Below are 18675 nucleotides of genomic sequence, written 5' to 3' on the forward strand. Positions count from 1 at the left end.
CATCATTTCTCGGTTATTGACAGGCTGCTGTGACATAGCTTGATGGCTGTGACGTTAACACATCTCACTTTGAAGTGATGAGGTGAGGTAATTGGGGTTTATCGTCTCGTTTAAAGTACTTCTCGAACGAAGTGCACGTCTAAAGCGCCATGCAGGGTAACAACAAGTAACATCTTTAACATATTTTCGTATGACTCGGCCAATAATCGAACCCCCGACCTTTCGTTCTCCTGGCAGACGCTCTATCCACTACACAACTGAGACAGTCCGCTCACTCTCACTTTTATACAAGTGCATGTAGTTACTGATTTTGTCTTTTCCTTTGTAGTCATGTCATATAACATTTATCAAGTATCAGACAGCTGATGGAAGGAAGACTATGGTCCACCGTCAGGTGCCTATTTCCAGCCTCAGTCATTACTTAAATATTAGTTTGACATGTGAAACTGACACACGGATATTTTTAGCCGAGTGTGTTTCCGTATTGTGTGTTTCCATATCGCAAATACTGTATATTATGAATGTGATCCTTCGGTGAGCATAAACATAATTGCCTGTATTTCAACTACACCGGTGTTATTTCAGTAATTTATGTTGAGGCGAGCCCTGAAAGTCATATCATGTGATGCAGAAGTTGTTCTCGGTAACACGAATGGTGTTGCGTTAAATATGTAACCCCGGTGTGGATTCCACACGGTACTGAATCAAACAACAGCAGTGTCCTTCAGAGAGACTAGGTCGACGCTTGCCGACTTGCAACGCTGATCAATAATAACCACCTGACTCGTTACAGGACAGATTTAACCTTCGTCTTGATTGTATAATGAATGTACAAAACAATAATGTGATAACACGTAACCACTGTCAGTAAACTCACTTGCTAGCAGTGTCTGTGACCAGCCTCAGTGACAACTGTCCAGTCTTGCATACAATTTGTTTACATTAATTGCACAACAGATTGTAATCCCAACAGCCCATGGTACTTTCGTTTTACCTGATTGTACTTCCGTTTTACCCGAGCATGTTGTACAGGATGTGTGGTTGGCAAGAAGCTGATAACACACACCGTTAGTTAGCCACACTTTTACATTCGTCTGTTTGTTTTAGATCTTATAAATTATTAAATAGGGTATTCAGTTACAGAAGGACTGACACTATGAACATATGTGATGAATTTGTATAGGTCATCTCATTGCAACTTCATTTCTTTTCTATTTGTCCTGGCAGGGTATAATGGCATCATAAGAAAGTAATATATCCTTATATTTAGATGTTTATGTTCAAAACGATCATCAGGAATGTCACAATTTGTCTTACTCTTTTAGGGGGCACTGGTGGCCCAGTCGTCTAAAGGGCCGCGATTCGCTATGCAGAGTTGCGTCCCTTGGGCTCGCCAGAAACCTATGATTGTGGGTACGAATACCGGTTCGCCCCTATTATGTTTCTAGGTTTGTCACCAAACCCGTGCTCGAGGGTTTCACCGAAGTGGTAAACGTCTGAGACCTGCATCACTTCGGGCTTTCCTCCCACATTAAGCTGACACGCCGTGATATAACTGGAATACTGTTAAAAGCGGCGTTAACCCCAACTCTCACTCACTCACTCACTCACTCTTACTCTTTTACCGTTAAAAATGGAAACACAATCGTTCATACAGCATGTACGCGTTGATGAAACTTGGTATCAGATAGCGATATCAGAAAGCATACTTATTTTCTCAGAACTAGATCCTTTACTCATACATATTTGGAATACATCAAGAATAAGTTAATAAACGTAGATGTCAGGATATTGCTGATTAGCTCGTAGTTTACTGTGTCGTCTTATAACTGAATCGTTTCCGTTTGAGGCTGGCCAGTATTGTCTTTGCCACTAATGACGTCATCAATCCAGTCCTTTAGAAGGGACACTCGAGTGTAGATTCCATAAAGATTTTCCCTGGCGCAGCCGTGACCGTGAGAGACGATACCACTGACGACCTCGACGAAATCACACACGCACACCAGAGGTCCTCCGGAGTCGCCCTAAAATAGACAACACGTGCTTGGTTTCAAAGTAGAGTGAGTGAGTGAGTTTGGTTTTAAGTCGCCTTTAGCAATATTTCAGCAATATCACGGCGGGGGACACCAGAAATGGGCTCCACTCATTATACCATTGTTGGGATTCGGCATGACGAGCGAACGCTTTAACCACTAGGCTACCCGACCGCCCTCGTTTTTCATTAGAGCAAAACTCGCTTTTGGTTATAATGTTCGAGTTAACGTCATGAAAAGATTATTTTTCATCCCAACTTATTTTCAAAATCACCAGGATTTTGTTGTTTTGGGTGGTTCTGGAATTTGTTTTTAGTTTGTAGAAGCAAACACGAGAGTTTTTCATGACATTGTCAGACATTGACTGAGTTCCGGAGTTACATTTTGGCTGGACTAACGAGTCTATGCATAGTCCAGTCAATATCGGTATGCGAATAGACAACATGTTCGCAAACAACATGGAGATTTCGCTCGACTGAAGGATTTGCAAAGCATTTGTGCCTACAACTGGGCGTCGTCAGATATTTTGCAAGTCTTTTCATGCTTGTAATCAAGGTGATCAAATGATGCATTTCTCGAAGTAAGACCCGTTCTATTACACGATAGATCTTGATTATCGACCAGATCGTTTTGACTGGGCGCCGCCATTTTGTTTGAAGCAATTGTAAATTATATGAGACGTGGGATTGGATTGGTCAATAGGAGGGACATAGAAGGGACAATGTCATAACTCTTACTAGCCACTGGTGGCGCTACGATCGAGCCGGGAAATTCCAGCCTATTTCGATAAGGGTGGGCTGGACTTTTATAGTCAGTCAACTCCCTTGCCTCGGGAAGATGCAGTCAAGCGAAACGACAACTGTCGCATTTATCTTGCCTTGTTCGTCCAACGTCGACGCGGTATCACGCCCCAGGCCGGCGATTCACGTCGTCACGGATCATGTACGCTACTGAAACCGACTCCGGAGCCCACTATTTCATGGTTTGCAGTTGCTGCAGTGTGCTAACATTGGTGGTCGGACCAAGTTGAAACTTTGGCGACAGAACGCACATCAACTCACTGTAACCAGCGACACAGAACATCGCTATGTTTACATGTGTTAGTTCGGCTCAACAATGCATTTATGGAATTATCACGTTATGTGACTGAAATGAAGCACATTAATATAAAAACTTAAAAATTTAAATCATACTTATTGCATGAGATCATGGATAATCACACACTGAACGGATAATACAATGTTACAATTATAATCCATAATCTGACCATTTTGGTGGTGCTTTATCACATTTAAAAGCAATAAAAACGTATAGTTTGTCTTTTAACGGTAGGGTGTTTTAACCATATCAGTTTCAACTGCCCGTCAGTTCGCCCTGTTTGTGGATTTTCAATTTACGGAACAGCCATTTAAACCCTTTTCCAATGAAATCAATTTGGAATCTTAGATAAGTAATAAAGTTTGCTCTACCCCTATGTGCAGTGTAATAAAGTTTGCTCTACCCCCATGTGCAGTGTAATAAAGTTTGCTCTACCCCATGTGCAGTGTAATAAAGTTTGCTCTACCCCATGTGCAGCGGAATAAAGTTTGCTGTACCCCCGTGTGCAGTGTAATAAAGTTTGCCCTACCCCCATGTACAGTGTAATAAAGTTTGCTGTACCACATGTGCAGTGTAATAAAGTTTGCTCTACCCCCATGTGCAGTGTAATAAAGTTTGCTCTACCCCATGTGCAGTGTAATAAAGTTTGCTCTACCCCCATGTGCAGTGTAATAAAGTTTGCTCTACCCCCATGTGCAGTGTAATAAAGTTTGCTCTACCCCCATGTGCAGTGTAATAAAGTTTGCTGTACCACATGTGCAGTGGAATAAAGTTTGCTCTACCCCCATGTGCAGTGTAATAAAGTTTGCTCTACCCCATGTGCAGTGTAATAAAGTTTGCTCTACCCCCATGTGCAGTGTAATAAAGTTTGCTCTACCCCCATGTGCAGTGTAATAAAGTTTAGCGTCCTCGCGCTTTAACTATAACAGTTCAGGGAAAAACTATACTTTGATACACAACACATAGGGGTAGTGCAAACTTTAATTCTTAAATAAGTCCAACCATACTCATATACTCACAGAACAAGCGTCTACGTCTCCCTCCACGTGGCCGGCACATATCAGGCTGTCGTCGATGGTGACGTTGCGGTTGTCGACGTTTTCTGGCTTCATCGCCTCTACGCACGTCTCTGTGTCCACCACCGGCATGTCCGCCACCACCGGGATATACATGCCGTAGCCATAGGGTTCTGAAGACACGGAAGCAAGGTCAGTTTAAGGCAGCCACGACGCACGTGCTGTCGGTCCTGTGGCATCAATATGCTCACCCTCGAGCAATTGGCCCCACCCCACAACATAACAATCATCTCCAGCCACCTTCAGCCACTTGGCCCGACTCCACAACATATCAGCTCCAGCCACCCTCAGCCACTTGGCCCCACCCCACAACATAACAATCAGCTCCAGCCACCCTCAGCCACTTGGCCCCACTCCACAACATATCAGCTCTAGCCTACCTCAACCACCTGGCCCCACCCCACAGCATAACAATCAGCTCCAGCCACCCTCAGCCACTTGGCCCCACTCCATAACACATCAGCTCCAGCAACCCTCAGCCACTTGGCCCCACCCCACAACATAACAATCAGCTCCAGCCACCCTCAGCCACTTGGCCCCAACCCACAACATAACAATCAGATCCAGACACCCTCAGCCACTTAGCCCCAACCCACAACATAACAATCAGCTCCAGCCACCCTCAGCCACTTGGCCACAACCCACAACATAATAATCAGCTCCAGCCACCCTCAGCCACTTAGCCCCAACCCACAACATAACAATCAGCTCCAGCCACCCTCAGCCACTTAGCCCCACCCCACAACATAACAATCAGCTCCAGCCACCCTCAGCCACTTGGCCCCACTCCATAACACATCAGCTCCAGCCACCCTCAGCCACTTGGCCCCACCCCACAACATAACAATCAGCTCCAGCCACCCTCAGCCACTTGGCCACAACCCACAACATAACAATCAGCTCCAGCCACCCTCAGCCACTTAGCCCCACCCCACAACATAACAATCAGCTCCAGCCACCCTCAGCCACTTGACCCCACCCCACAACATAACCATCTGCTCTATCCACGTTCCATGTGGTATCGGTCCAATGCCACCAATATACTCACTCTCAGCTATTTGTCCCCACCCCACGACATAACAATCAGCTCCAGCCACGGCGCACGAGGGGTCAGTATCCGGGCTGATGACAGAAACATCTTCCCGTGATAAATCTACCGGTTCGTTCAGTTTCAACAAGGCAGCGTCTCCGAGAAGTTTTTTAACTGAAGCAAGAACACGAGTTATTAATAAAAAAACATATCAGGGATAGTGACCATTTCTTGGATGAGTATGGAGTTTATCAAACGACCAAGGTTCTAACATCAAAGGGGGCGGTCGGGTAGCCTAGTGGTTAAAGCGTTCGCTCGTCACGCCGAAGACCCGGGTTCGTTTTCCGACATGGGTACAATGTGTGAGGCCCATTTCTGGTGTCCCCCGCCGTGATATTGCTGGAATATTGCTAAAAGCGGCGTAAAGCCATACTTAGTCAGTCAGTCTAACATCAAAAACAAAGAAGTTTTTTCACATGGATGGCGGGATTCGCACCAACAAAATCTCGATGTGAAGTCAGGCATTTAAACCATTACACCACCGAACTGCTTCAGGAAAGTGGTTTATTGGGAGGTACTTTGCTGGTATTTTCTGGCCAGCTACATTTTACGGGCGTTGCTTTAAGCTGTCGTAACGCACTTCCATACATACGCTCGTAATATTAAACAAACATTAATCAAACTTGTTACGAAGTTATTTAAGTCAAAGACAAACAACGCTTCTCCTCGGCTTTGGTGGAAAGAGTGAACCCTGAGGAACGGACGAGCCTTCGCGCCTTCGGACCTCGCGCTATTCCAACCACCCTCACACCATCCTCACACCCCTCGGGATTTACCTTTCCTTCACCCACAGTGAATGATTATCAGTTTACGCCGGTTTTAGCAATGTCCCAGCAATATCACGGCGGGGGACACCAGAAATGGTCTTCGACGCTTTAACCACTAGGCTAGCCCACCACCCGACTTCTTCACCCACATAGTACATGTATACATATACCGTAGTGCTTCAAAGTGGCAAGATTAAACATACCTCCACCCTTGACCCATGGCCATAAATGTTTTAATAATGAAGTGTTGTATACATTAATACATAATCCTTTATAATGGAATGATTGTGGGTTCGAATCCCGGTTCACCCCTATTATGTTTCTAGGTTTGTCAGCACCATACACGTGCTCGTAGGGTTTCACCGAAGTGGTAAAGTGGTAAAAACCTGCATTACTTTGGGCTTTCCTCCCACATTAAGCTGACACGCCGTGTTACAACTGGAATACTGTTAAAAGCGGCGTTAAACACTACTCACTCACTCACTCATTAGATTTACGTTGAATACTGATTGAGATTTGCAACATATCGTTCTTAAACAACGATTGTGTGACTATTCACAGCTTGTCTACGTATTATGTAATCAATGTTATTATTTCACGTATACGCACTGTTCCAGCCCTGGTACGTATGGATCTCAGTGATGGTACGGAACTGGTCCGAGTCTTCATCGGCCAACTGGTTGAATTTCCCGGCAACTACCTTCCACGATTCCTTCACGTCAATACCCTTCAATACCCGAGCACTGTGTTGGAAGAAAACTGAAGCCATTATAGTGTCACACTACAGACTAATTTTCACAGCTGCCTCACATCAATACACGCCAACACCTGAGCACTGTGTTAGGAGATAAAGACCACCATAGCGTCACACTACAGACTACAACTTCGTCAGGGGGCACGGGTGGCCAAGTCGTCTAAGGCGCCGCGATTCGCTGTGCAGAGTTGCGCCCCTTGGGCGCGCTAGAAACCTATGCTTGTGGGTTCGAATCCCGGTTCGCCCCAATAATGTTTCTAGATTTGTCAGCACAATACCCGTGCTCGTAGTTTTCACCGAAGTGGTAAACGTCTGAGACCTGCATCACTTCGGGCTTTCCTCCCACATTAAGTTGACACGCCGTGATATAACTGGAATACTGTTAAAAGTGGCGTTAAATCCAACTCACTCACAACTTCGTCACATCAATATCTATCAACACCAGAGCACTGTGTGACACTGTGATCAGGCTCGCCGACTTGGTTGATGCACGTCATCGTTTCCCAATTACCTTGATCGATGCTCACGATGTCAGTCACTGGATTCCCGGTCCATACTCGATTATTTACAGGCCGCAGTCATATAGCTGGTATATTGCTGAGTGCGGCGTTAAACAATAAACAAACACACAAACACTGCCTTGTACATTGTATATGATGTGTATGGAAGTCTACTTACTCAAAGCAATGCGCGGCAGTCAGCACCCAACTCGGCGCTATCAGAGCACCCCCACACACGTGGTGCATCTTGGTGTTATTCGTGAAGCCATTCTCCTTCATGTACCACAGGGACACAAGGAAAGGGTAGTCTCCCTTGGACGTCAGCTCGCCGCCAATCACGCGTCGCTGTAACGAGGCTGTAGAGACCGTTTAAGAAATATCATTTATTTTTCCCTTATGAACTGTGTACACTTTGGCAGCTAGACGCTGTTATGTTTAACTACCACCACTGCGCTACGTACGCTCATTATACTCAGTGGGGCATCGCGATAACGCTGTACACTAAATCAAGTTGGAGTGATATATATGGAATCCTAGAAGAGACATACTCGCGTTGTCGCCTTTACATTTGTTTGCTTGTTTGTTTGTCCCCCAAACAAGCAAAACATGTCCAAATTGTCGCAGTTTTATGGTGGCCGAAAGGTGACATCGCTTTCTCGCCTTCAATTACGGCCACGAGAAAGCGATAAAGTGATAACACCAGACGAGAAAGCGATAGCACGAGACGAGAAAGCGATAACACGAGACGAGAAAGCGATAGCACGAGACGAAAAAGCAATTGCACGAGACGAGAAAGCGACAGAACGAGGCAATAGAGCGAGAAAGCGATACAACGATACGAGAAAGCGATAACACGAGACGAAAAAGCAAAATACACATCGCATTCTCGTCCCATGCTATCCCTTTTTCGTCACGCTTTATCGCTTTATCGCGGCCGTAATTGAAGGCGAGAAAGCGATGTCCCCTCTCGGCCACCATACACTGTCGCGCTTTGGATGATATGTTAGATTTTTATCAAAGGGCGACAATGCGACTTCGCGACATTTTTCGGAAGCCAAATATGTCGCGTTGTCGCATTGTCACTATCTAGTGTTCGAGAGCCAGCCCAAACATATTCATCACTTCGTGTTTTCACACCTCTTCAAGCTTACAAGCTGTTGAAGGCGGCGTTACAACCACTCAGGCACTCAAATCGATGAATTCGCTGTGTGTTCTCTAGGCGTGCAAGAAAACTATGGTCTATCGTCCTGATTGTGTTTCTAGGTTTATCACCACCATACCCATGTTTGGGGGTGTCACCAAAGTGGTTAAGCCTTAGATTTGCATCACTTCCGGCTTTCTCCCACAACAGCCCCAAGACACGTAGTGATATAACTAAAATACTATTCAAAGCGGTGTCAAACAGTGCTCAGGCTCTTGACTTGGTTGATGCATGTCATCGATCCCAACGCGTGGATCGATGTTTATGATGTCAGTCACTGGATTGTCTGGTCCAGACTCGATTATTTACAGACCGCCGTCATATAGCTGGAATATTGCCGAATGCGGCGTTAAACAACAAACAAAACGTGTACTCGTCAATGTGACACATCGTCTGGACACAAAGTCATGCACTGCGGCCAAGGAGCGAACCCTATCAGTTCTCACCATTGTTGCTGGCTACAGTTCTTCTCTGAGGCATGCCTTTCGTACAGGATGCGTTTCTCAACAGCTGGTCTAATCATCGTACAATTGTGATATATCTTTTGGTTGTGTTAACAACAAACAGTGCGGTCGGGTAGCCTAGTGGTTTAAGCGTTCGCTCGTCACGCCGAAGACCCGGGTTCGATTCCGACATGGGTACAATGTGTGAAGCCCATTTCTGGTCTCGATCCACGCAATTGGGATCGATGACATGCATCAACCAAGTCAGCGAGCCTGACCACCCGATCCCGTAACCCTCTTACGACTAGCATAGTCGCCTTTTACGGCAAGCATGGGTTGCTGAAGACCTATTCTACCCCGGATCTTCACGGGTCCTTATAGAAGGTGGAGTAGTATACGTACCTGCTATACATGACGTCACCGCAGTGAGAAAGACAGCAGCAGTCAACACGAAATTTCGAAATTCCATTTTTGAAGTCCGTAAATTCAAAATACTGAAATGTGTATTGTGAGTTATCGGAGATGCAGATTACACTACATCGTTATTGTCAATGAAGACAAGCATTAGCAAAGACTGAATACTAATATATTTCTAAATAATTTCATAAATGGCTTGTTGAGCCTTGATTATAGCACATAATTACTCGCCAATTATTGTTCGCATTTTCTCATAACTTTTGACTTCAGTGTCAGATCTAAAAAGTGTAATTGTCCACTTAGAATAATAATAGCAGCATTATGGTGATAATGATACTTCTAGATTATTTCACCAAAGCACATCATGACAAAATATAATATATCCAAGCCACGTGACAAACCAATCAACAAATATACATCAGAAACAAAAGATGGAAGCAAAATGCAAGTTTGAAAGGTAACGATAATTTTAAAGATGGTTTCCATCAGATGTACGTACATGAGAGACGTGAGGTCAGTAAGGTATCGGAATATGCAGGAAACATATGCTGAGCAAGAGACATTTTATACTTTCGGAAATGTTACTGGTGTAAGGGTACATGTATAACTAACTGATTTTAAAATGAATGACGACACTCCACTATTTTCTAAATAGTTGGTTGTTGATTATGCCTACATACCCTTAAATTGACATTTCACTTAATTAACGGTTCTCTATTATATTCTGACAGACGTGATTTCAAAGTTTGTTGGCATCCGTGTCGCCAGCGGGACAAGAAACAGCATCCTACAATTTCTAATACATGTAGTCGACCCCGGCCACTGCTACGAAATTAACTTTTTAATATTTTCAACTGCAATACTTAAAATCATTAAAAACTCAGGAAATAATATATTGTCACATTAGTTACCTATTGTGATGTATATAAGAAATTCGGTAACCCCTTAATTAGAAAAAACTAAACCACAGACGAAACATGTACACGAATGTCATTCAAGGCTCTATACGTCCTATTGGCCCCGTCACCATGTACGTTCTATAACAAACAAGCGATTGATAACTAAAAGCATCATAACCCTTTCCCTAGTCACAAGAAATCTCTTTTAAAAGCAAAACCGATTGTACTTAGTCTACTTCGATTGTATCATGAGCATGAATTTATAATTCACTGTAAAATACTGACCAAGTCAAACTAAGGAATTGCATCGGACGCCATTTTATCACTGACGCTTCAAATTTGGAAAGATCCTCCACATGTCATCCATAAAACATTTTGAAAGCTTTACTGAGGCCTTGAATGTTGTATAACCTTGATCAAGTAACTTTTGAGCAAAAGTGGTACGATGCTCTTTGGAATCTTCGTAGAAAGTGCATACTCGATTGCACTTAAAAATTGTCAAATGTAGACACCATGGGCTGCAGCTGATGGAATATAACACATTACTGAGGCCTTGAATGTTGTAACCTTGATCAAGTAACTTTTGAGCAAAAGTGGTACGATGCTCTTTGGAATCTTCGTAGAAAGTGCATACTCGATTGCACCTAAAAATTGTCAAATGTAGACACTAAGGACTGCAGCTGATGGAATATCACACATTACTGAGGCCTTGAATGTTGTAACCTTGATCAAAGTACTTTTGACCAAGAGTCGTATAACGCTCTTTGAAATCTTTGAAGAAATAGCATGCTCGATTGCACCTCAAAAAAGGTCAAATGTAGACACCAAGGGCTCGAGCTGATGGAAGAAAACACACAGGGAAAGTTAGCTATTGGAAAGTGGAAGTCATCCCCCTTTTTATATAGTCTTGAAGAGAGTGTTTAGTTACTCTGAATATTTATGCATAGATCTAACATGTACACTCGTTAATGGCTTCCATGAAATGGTAAAGAGCATGGTTACTTCATGTGGAGCTTGGCGCACGTACGTCATGACCATCAACGTGCATCAAGCGCCACATCAAGAAAGCCTACAGAATTTCTTATAAATTTAACAAAATAATATTTTGTCTACAAAATGTAAGCTATTTTGTAAGGAGTGTGAACTGTGTCACGTGATTAACAGTTAGATTAGCAGGAGATCTCCTGAATACGATTTGAAATTTTGATTTGTTTCATTCAGGAATCGATCCTTCCTGCTTTCCTACCGCTACAGACATATATCAAGTTTGGCATGAAAATAACATGGAGCACACGTTACTATACAGTAATGGCCGCTATGTATCTGTCAAGGTAGACATAAATTATGCGTCACGTGATGAAGGGGCGATGTTTCATTGGACATGAGCTTCAGCTGACGTCAAGGCATCAGTGCAATTGACTCATCACTCTGGCGTTGGGAGGAATGATGTATAAAACATAAAAAGAAAGCTGTAACCTTTTTTGTCGACACAGTATATGCATTAATACAGGTGGCGCAAATAACTGTACCAGTCATTATGTAGATCACGACATTTAATGGGGAGTATGGTCTTCATCAATCTTTTGTAGTCTCATGCTTATTCAATAATTGGCATAATTGCTGACATTGTGAAATAATTAGTCGTGTTTGTGACGTACATATACATGAGTGTATGAAATGTACATCAATTATACAAATGTTGTTTATTAACATTCAACATCTCTCTAGATATTAGGAACTCATGACTAATCGCTAATGTGTCTAATGGTCTTTGTTACGCAATATGTAGGTATTTATTTTCGTTTATTTTTTTATAATAATCATGCAATTAATTATTTCATGAACATAAATATGAAAATGAAAATCTGTTCCCATAATGAACCAAAAAGATAAAGGAGCCTGAATTATCTGTGTAGGAAGAGACAAAATTATCATAATACGAACAAAGCACGCAATATGAGTTTAGTGAGCAATGTCACGGCGGGGGACACCAGAAATGGGCTTCACACATTGTACCCATGTCGGGAAACGAACCCGGGTCTTCGGCGTGACGAGCGAACGCTTTTACCACTAGCTACCCGACCACCCCTGCAACATTTAAGTATGGTATGGTATGGTATGGTATGGTATGGTATGGTATGGTATGGTTATTCTTACTACTAACATGAAGATCCGGGACAGAATAGGTCTTCAGCAACCCATGCTTGCCGTAAAAGGCGACTGTGCTTGTCGTAAAAGGCGACTAACGGGATCGGGTGGTCAGGCTCGCTGACCTGGTTGATGCATGTCATCGATCCTAATTGCCAGGATCAATGCTTATGATGTCAGTTACTGGATTGTCTGGTCCAGACTCGATTATTTACAGACCGCCGTCATATAGCTGGAATAGTGCTGAGTGTGGCGTTAAACAACAAACAAAACGTGTACTCGTCACTGTGACACATCGTCTGGACACAGAGTCATGCACTGCGGTCAACGAGCGAATCCTATCAGTTCTCACCATTGTTGCTGGCTACAGTTCTTCTCTGGGGCATGCCTTTCGTACAGGATGCGTTGCTCAACAGCTGGTCTAATCATCGTATAATAATGATATACATATCTTTTGGTTGTGTCAAATGAACCATTAAGGTAGGACATCATGCCCCGCGCGATGTAGAAAGAGACATACAACAAAGCGAAAAGATTTCAATTGAAACGGCTGTTGTATTACTGGTATAAAAGCCAGTGTATAGCTCAAATATCTGCCAGAAACAGGATCTATTGTTAACTTTTTATATCAGAGATTATATCTCTGGCGTTGATGTTTTATATCAACTTTCGAATTTTATTTTTTCAGTAAGATCATTTCACGTATCAATATGCAAATTACCGTGTCATTGGTTTGAGGAAATTAGCAGCGGCAGCGATTTGATGTGTGATGTAAAGAAACTGAAATGTTAAATAGTATTAATATACTACAATATGTACCACCAATATTATTACTTAGCAGCTGTGGGAATATGGTGGACATTTTTTTCTCCAGGATCCCTGCTTGAAAGAGCCAGGTAAAAAAGATGGATTGGTCATGCGTTCCCGGGCGTCACGGGTTTGTCTGGTCCAGAATATTTGCAGGCAATCGTGTTAAAAAGATAAATTGCTGCGTCGGTAACCATCATTCACTATACCATTAGATACAGGAAATATAAGTCATACAACATGTTGATTTTTTTATTCATGAAAATAAAACACACATGATGATGATGATGATGATGATGATGATGATGATATAAACAAATTTCACAAAAGCGGCGGTGACGGAATGTTGAAATAATATCATTTTATCACCAGTTTATGATGATGATGATGAGACCTTTTCCGCATAATCAGCAATTTACTAGTTATGACATCCTGATATATACACTGTGTTAGTCCTGGCATTCATATATAGCATGCTCCAATACTACTGATGATGATATACAGTGATCAACACAAATAGGTTCTATATCCCTATTGAGATCCCGAAAGTGAGTTTACCCTCGTGGTTAGTTCAAAAAGGCTTTTATAAAAAGTGAACAGTGAATATTGATACGTTCAACCAGTGTATAACATGCTTTATGAGTTCTGATTTTTAGAAAAAAAACGATACCTATTCTTTAAACAATTTATTTGGCATACTTACCAGGTATTACAATAGAAGCGTGATGGAATTCTGTTAACCATTGTTGTCCTTACCACTGACGAAGTCAGCGAAAACGCAGTCAGACAGAAAGTCAGACAATAGTAAGAAAAAGGCCAAAGTTGCAAGTTGTTAGTCATATGAACACATTAAAGTTTTCGGTCACTTAAACATTTGAAATTTGTAATGGGCCCAATATGTCATATTCTTCCTTGTAGTTTTAAAAAAGTGTGGATATTTTGTCCTCTTTCAGCAATTATTCAGCCGTATCATGTGGGTACACCATAACTATAGCATGCGGGAACTTAAGCCTTCTGTGAGAGCCTTAAGCCTGTGAGATTCGAACACATTGACCACTGGACCCTCTACTGACCATGATGCCGTTGTACAAAACAACCTTAGCGCTACGACTGTCGTACGTCTATGTTAAGATATGGGAGTTACGATCACCTTAATGCTAAGATCGCTTTGTACAACGGCACCCAGGAGACATCAGGGTATCGTTGTACAAAAAGAACCTCAGCGCTACGACTGTCGTAAATCCATGTGAGGTTATTGAAATTACCTTAGCTCAGGGAAAAATTCATCAGTCTACATTAACCTAAACATAAATACCCATCAGTATCGTCATAATGCTATTTGATGAAGCAGTTGTGTCAGTCCACTTTTAACCCAGAAACGAAGAAGCAATGCAATACCAAGCAAACCTCAGATACAAGGCTTGGTGACACGGTTCATGTGTTCATTGACACAAAAACAGGTGTGATCGAATTATTATTCACACCGAAACAGAAAAACGTTCTTTTCTCAAGGATTGTGATAATAACGATGATGGTGAATATGATTATAATGTTGATATGCCTTTATTAACGTTACCAAGCCGTGAGAGATGGTCATGCAAACAAATATATATTAATCATTGTTCAATAATTTGATAACGACTTGGTGACGAGTACTGTTTATTGTCGATAATGTCTCTACAGTGTCGCAATGAAAGGTAGCACAAGTAACAGATGGAAAATTTCAACAATATATATGTTTTTATATCACCTCGTTCAGTTTCAATGTCACTGACAAACTATGCGGGAAAACTATTATACTCAATACTGTGATAATTCCACCACATTTGTACAGATGAATATAGCTGCAAAATCATCGAGATTCTTGTTTTCAAAACATTGTTCATCAACAGGTCCAAATAATGCCATCATATAAATTCTATAAATCCTCTCATTACTGGTTCACGTGACATAAGTACACATGTATCATGCAAAATGTGCTTCAGAATCTAAAACTTGTTCAGCTTCAAAATCTAAAACTTGTTGATAAGTAAAATAAAAAAATATACGCTCTAACACTGGCAAGAATGTAGCTGTCAATTTCTCCATAAAAAAGGGATAAATATTCGAGAGGAAACAAAAAACAAGGGACCAGCCCTTGTATAGAACCGCACATAGGGCACGTGGGGACACGCCCCTTCACAGTGACACCACTGACGACGCGTAAAATATATTTTAATTAAATCAAATTTGAAACTTCGACGAACAGTGATTTTTTTTATTGAATCACTCACGATTATCAAACTATTATTAGTAACAAATGAAACTAAACAATTAATATCACAGATGCTGGAAGTCTGCGACGAAGTTCAATTCTTTTAAATATAAACCCAAATCGTTATCTGTTTATGAATTTCACAAATATCGGTTCTGATCGTAAAGGGGACATATCATAACATGAATAATGACATCAAAATATTACGTCGACTCAATTATAATAATAATCGAGAAAGTTCAATACCACGAAGTAAACATGAGATCCTTGAAAATATAAAAATTTGAATCAAATATTTACAAATATTTATTCAGCCCTGTCATAACTGAAATACCACGAACCCTAAAGCGAGGCACCACAGCGCTGTAACACAGATACACCATGTGAACTGTTTCTGAGTCAGCAGGCTGTCAGTGATTAAAGAGGGCCTGTCTGTGGTCACCAGTAATAGGGGGCGCATGTTAAATAGATAATTTCTTTCAATCTTCGTGAACTGACCATACGTCTTTGAACTTACTGCAATTACCGTCACAACATGAAGGCTTATTAACAATACACATGATGAATCTGAGCAGGGCCCCGTTCCACAAAGCGATCTTAGCGCTACGATCATCGTAAGCCTATGTTAAAGTATGGGAGTTACGATCATCTTAACGCTAATATCGCTTTGTGGAACGGGGCCCTGGGAATCTGTATAGGTACAGACTCCATGGTGTGATTAATTTGATTTATCGCAGTTTGGTGTTTAAATGGATAATAAATATTTTACGGAAAATGTCAACAGAACTGTCATTAAAAGAATTGTGTCAAGAAACGTGTTTAAGTCGACAATTCTATCGACCACTTAACTTTGTTTCCTGCTCTGTCGGAAATTTCACATTTGAAGTTGTCAGTTACTGGTATATATTTACATCTTATGCCCAAAGGGATCGATCACTATGTTAGGGGATCACTGTATTCATGATATCGACAGTGTAAGGTGGTCACCAGTGTCACAATTTGATCACCATATTCATAATAACAACACTTGATGGTTGTCAAATACATTTACAACCTATTCAGCATGATATGATAACCATATTTACATGAAATATATATTGTAGGATTTACGTTTCAAAGTCACCAATTACAAGTAACTACCTATTCTGCAATAGGATCACTGTGTTAGTGGTTAACTATATTTCGTGAACTTTACATTGTAAAATCAATCACATATTTATTCGAACCGGATTCGAACCCGAACCCGTATATATGTCGTTGGTCAGCCATCACTAGTGCACTTCACTCAGGAACGTTCGTGTCATATATATATATATATATATATATATATATATATATATATATATATATATATATATATATATATATATTATACACACACACACACACACACACACACATATACACATATAATATATATATATATATATATATATATATATATATATATATATATATATATATATATGACCCGAGTGAGCACTAACGTGTCTGAATACCCCATGTTATTATGCCCAGCATCACGCTGCTGATAGTCCGAAACATGTGTTTATGCACATCAACCAAACGTCAAGAAAACACAGCATATATCACAGATTACATGATGTGAGGTTAATTTCACATTACAAACAAACTGTCACCAGAATCTGTGACACCATTGGTCCATCAGGCTCTTCCACAAGATGTTATTGGCATTATGAGTATGACACCTGCATTTCAACATAGTCGTAGTCATGTCACCAATGTCGTTTTGTGTGTACAGTCCGGAGCATGACTTTCGCCACAGTGATGAAGACTGCATTCAGATGATTGTCCTCTGTCCATCCTGGCGAGCAGGATCATGTGCTAACACGTGGTATAGATTTCCGTGTTGACATGGGCGGGGTGTAGTCTGGTGGAGGGATGGGAGGGGTGGTTGTGTATAGAGACGTGCCATTGGGGGTCATCCTTCTGGAGAAGCCGTTCATGGCTGGTTTGTCATAGTCAGGAAGGGGTTCCGGGGGTGGCGACCCAATGGTTGCCTGAAAGTATACAAACATATGAACTTGCCAATGATGTGTTTAAGTTTTGTTTATATCACATTATGTTCACTCAATGTTTTAGGATACTTCAACAGTAATGCTTCTCCTAGACCTTACCACTTCAGTGGAACCCACGAGCACAGGCATGGTGCTGACAAACCAAGGGTCATATATAATCTAGGGGAACCGAACCACAAATCAGTGGCTCCAGACATCAGACAGAGACGTTACTCAGAGTACATGGTCTTTGTTGTTTAACGCAGTACTGTGCACAATGCCAGCCGTATGACGGCGGTCTGTAAATATTCGAGTCTGAACCAGACAATCCACTGATTGACATCATGAGCATCGATCCACGCAACTGGGATACGATGACCTGAAACCAAGTCACCGAGTCTGACCACCAGATCCCGTTAGTCGCCCCTTACTCTTTGAGTACAACATAACATGGCACCAGGCAGCTTATAGTTCAATTCAAATGCAATGAAAATACACTGATGGTTAATACACTTTTCAACCGAATCCAATAATCAGCTTATCCACTAACCACAGAGGACTTGTTCTGAGTCCATCCCAGTGGTTTTTTTACACAGATACCCTCTTCTTTCAGTGATCCATGCATATAATTTTCACTGCTATATTGCCTCTTACGCCCCATGGAATCTGTTTCGATGGGGGGCGGTCGGCTAACCTAGTGGTTACAGCGTTCGCTCGTCACGCCGAAGACCCGGGTTCGATTCCCGACATGGGTACAATGTGTGAAGCCCATTTCTGGTGTCCCCCGCCGTGATATTGTGATGACCATCACGAAGAATATATAAAATATGTACGTTATGACAGCTTGTAAAAATTAGAAATATTTCCTAAATATGTCCCTGTTGTATTTCTTATGGTTATATTACAGTGCACGAATTATATCATAATTATCCTGTAAACTGTAATTAGTTTTGCAGGTATATATCAGTATATTTTTGCCAACCTCGTTTTCACGTAATTCAATGTTTTGAATCCCGCTTTGGTAAGAAATCTATCAGAGGATCATAGCATGCTTTTATAGAGCTTCATGGCACACTGTAATCTCGTAAAAATAATCATATGTCCATGCCATCATGTTACGCATATTGTTTAGGATGTGCCAGTACCTCATAAGCATCGATGTCAACAACG

The 18675-nt window shown here is 41.7% G+C and overlaps 2 protein-coding genes across 2 annotated transcripts in view; both read right to left on the reverse strand.

The window, feature by feature from the left end:
* Positions 1-1738: 1738 nt before the first annotated feature.
* Positions 1739-9509, reverse strand: LOC139480072 (trypsin-3-like). The gene is made up of 6 exons (XM_071263053.1): positions 9365-9509; positions 7497-7674; positions 6674-6807; positions 5256-5411; positions 4151-4320; positions 1739-2024 (listed from the first exon to the last, which is right to left on the reverse strand). Exons 1-6 carry the CDS (start codon positions 9429-9431, stop codon positions 1824-1826), a joined length of 906 nt encoding a protein of 301 aa, XP_071119154.1. The 5' UTR covers positions 9432-9509; the 3' UTR covers positions 1739-1823.
* A 7443-nt stretch (positions 9510-16952) lies between these two features.
* The window catches only part of LOC139480125 (patched domain-containing protein 3-like), a 35634-nt gene continuing 33911 nt past the window's right edge, over positions 16953-18675 (reverse strand). Inside the window, exon 19 of the mRNA XM_071263153.1 lies at positions 16953-17508. Within this exon, the coding sequence (XP_071119254.1) occupies positions 17326-17508 (183 nt within the window). The 3' untranslated portion in view covers positions 16953-17325. The remainder of the gene's footprint in view (positions 17509-18675) is intronic.

Source organism: Haliotis cracherodii, unplaced genomic scaffold (genome assembly GCF_022045235.1).
Source record: "Haliotis cracherodii isolate W230 unplaced genomic scaffold, xgHalCrac1.p SCAF_4, whole genome shotgun sequence".
In the NCBI taxonomy this organism is placed as follows: Eukaryota; Metazoa; Mollusca; class Gastropoda; order Lepetellida; family Haliotidae; genus Haliotis; species Haliotis cracherodii.

Coding starts and splice junctions, on each gene's coding strand:
- LOC139480072 (XM_071263053.1), bottom strand. CDS start 9,431: ATGGAATTTCGAAATTTCGTGTTGACTGCTGCTGTCTTTCTCACTGCG. Junction 6,808..7,496: donor ACTGCCGCGCATTGCTTTGA/GTAAGTAGACTT, acceptor CTTCCAACACAG/TGCTCGGGTATTGAAGGGTA. Junction 4,321..5,255: donor GTGGGGACAAATAGCTGAGA/GTGAGTATATTG, acceptor CCGTGTCTTCAG/AACCCTATGGCTACGGCATG.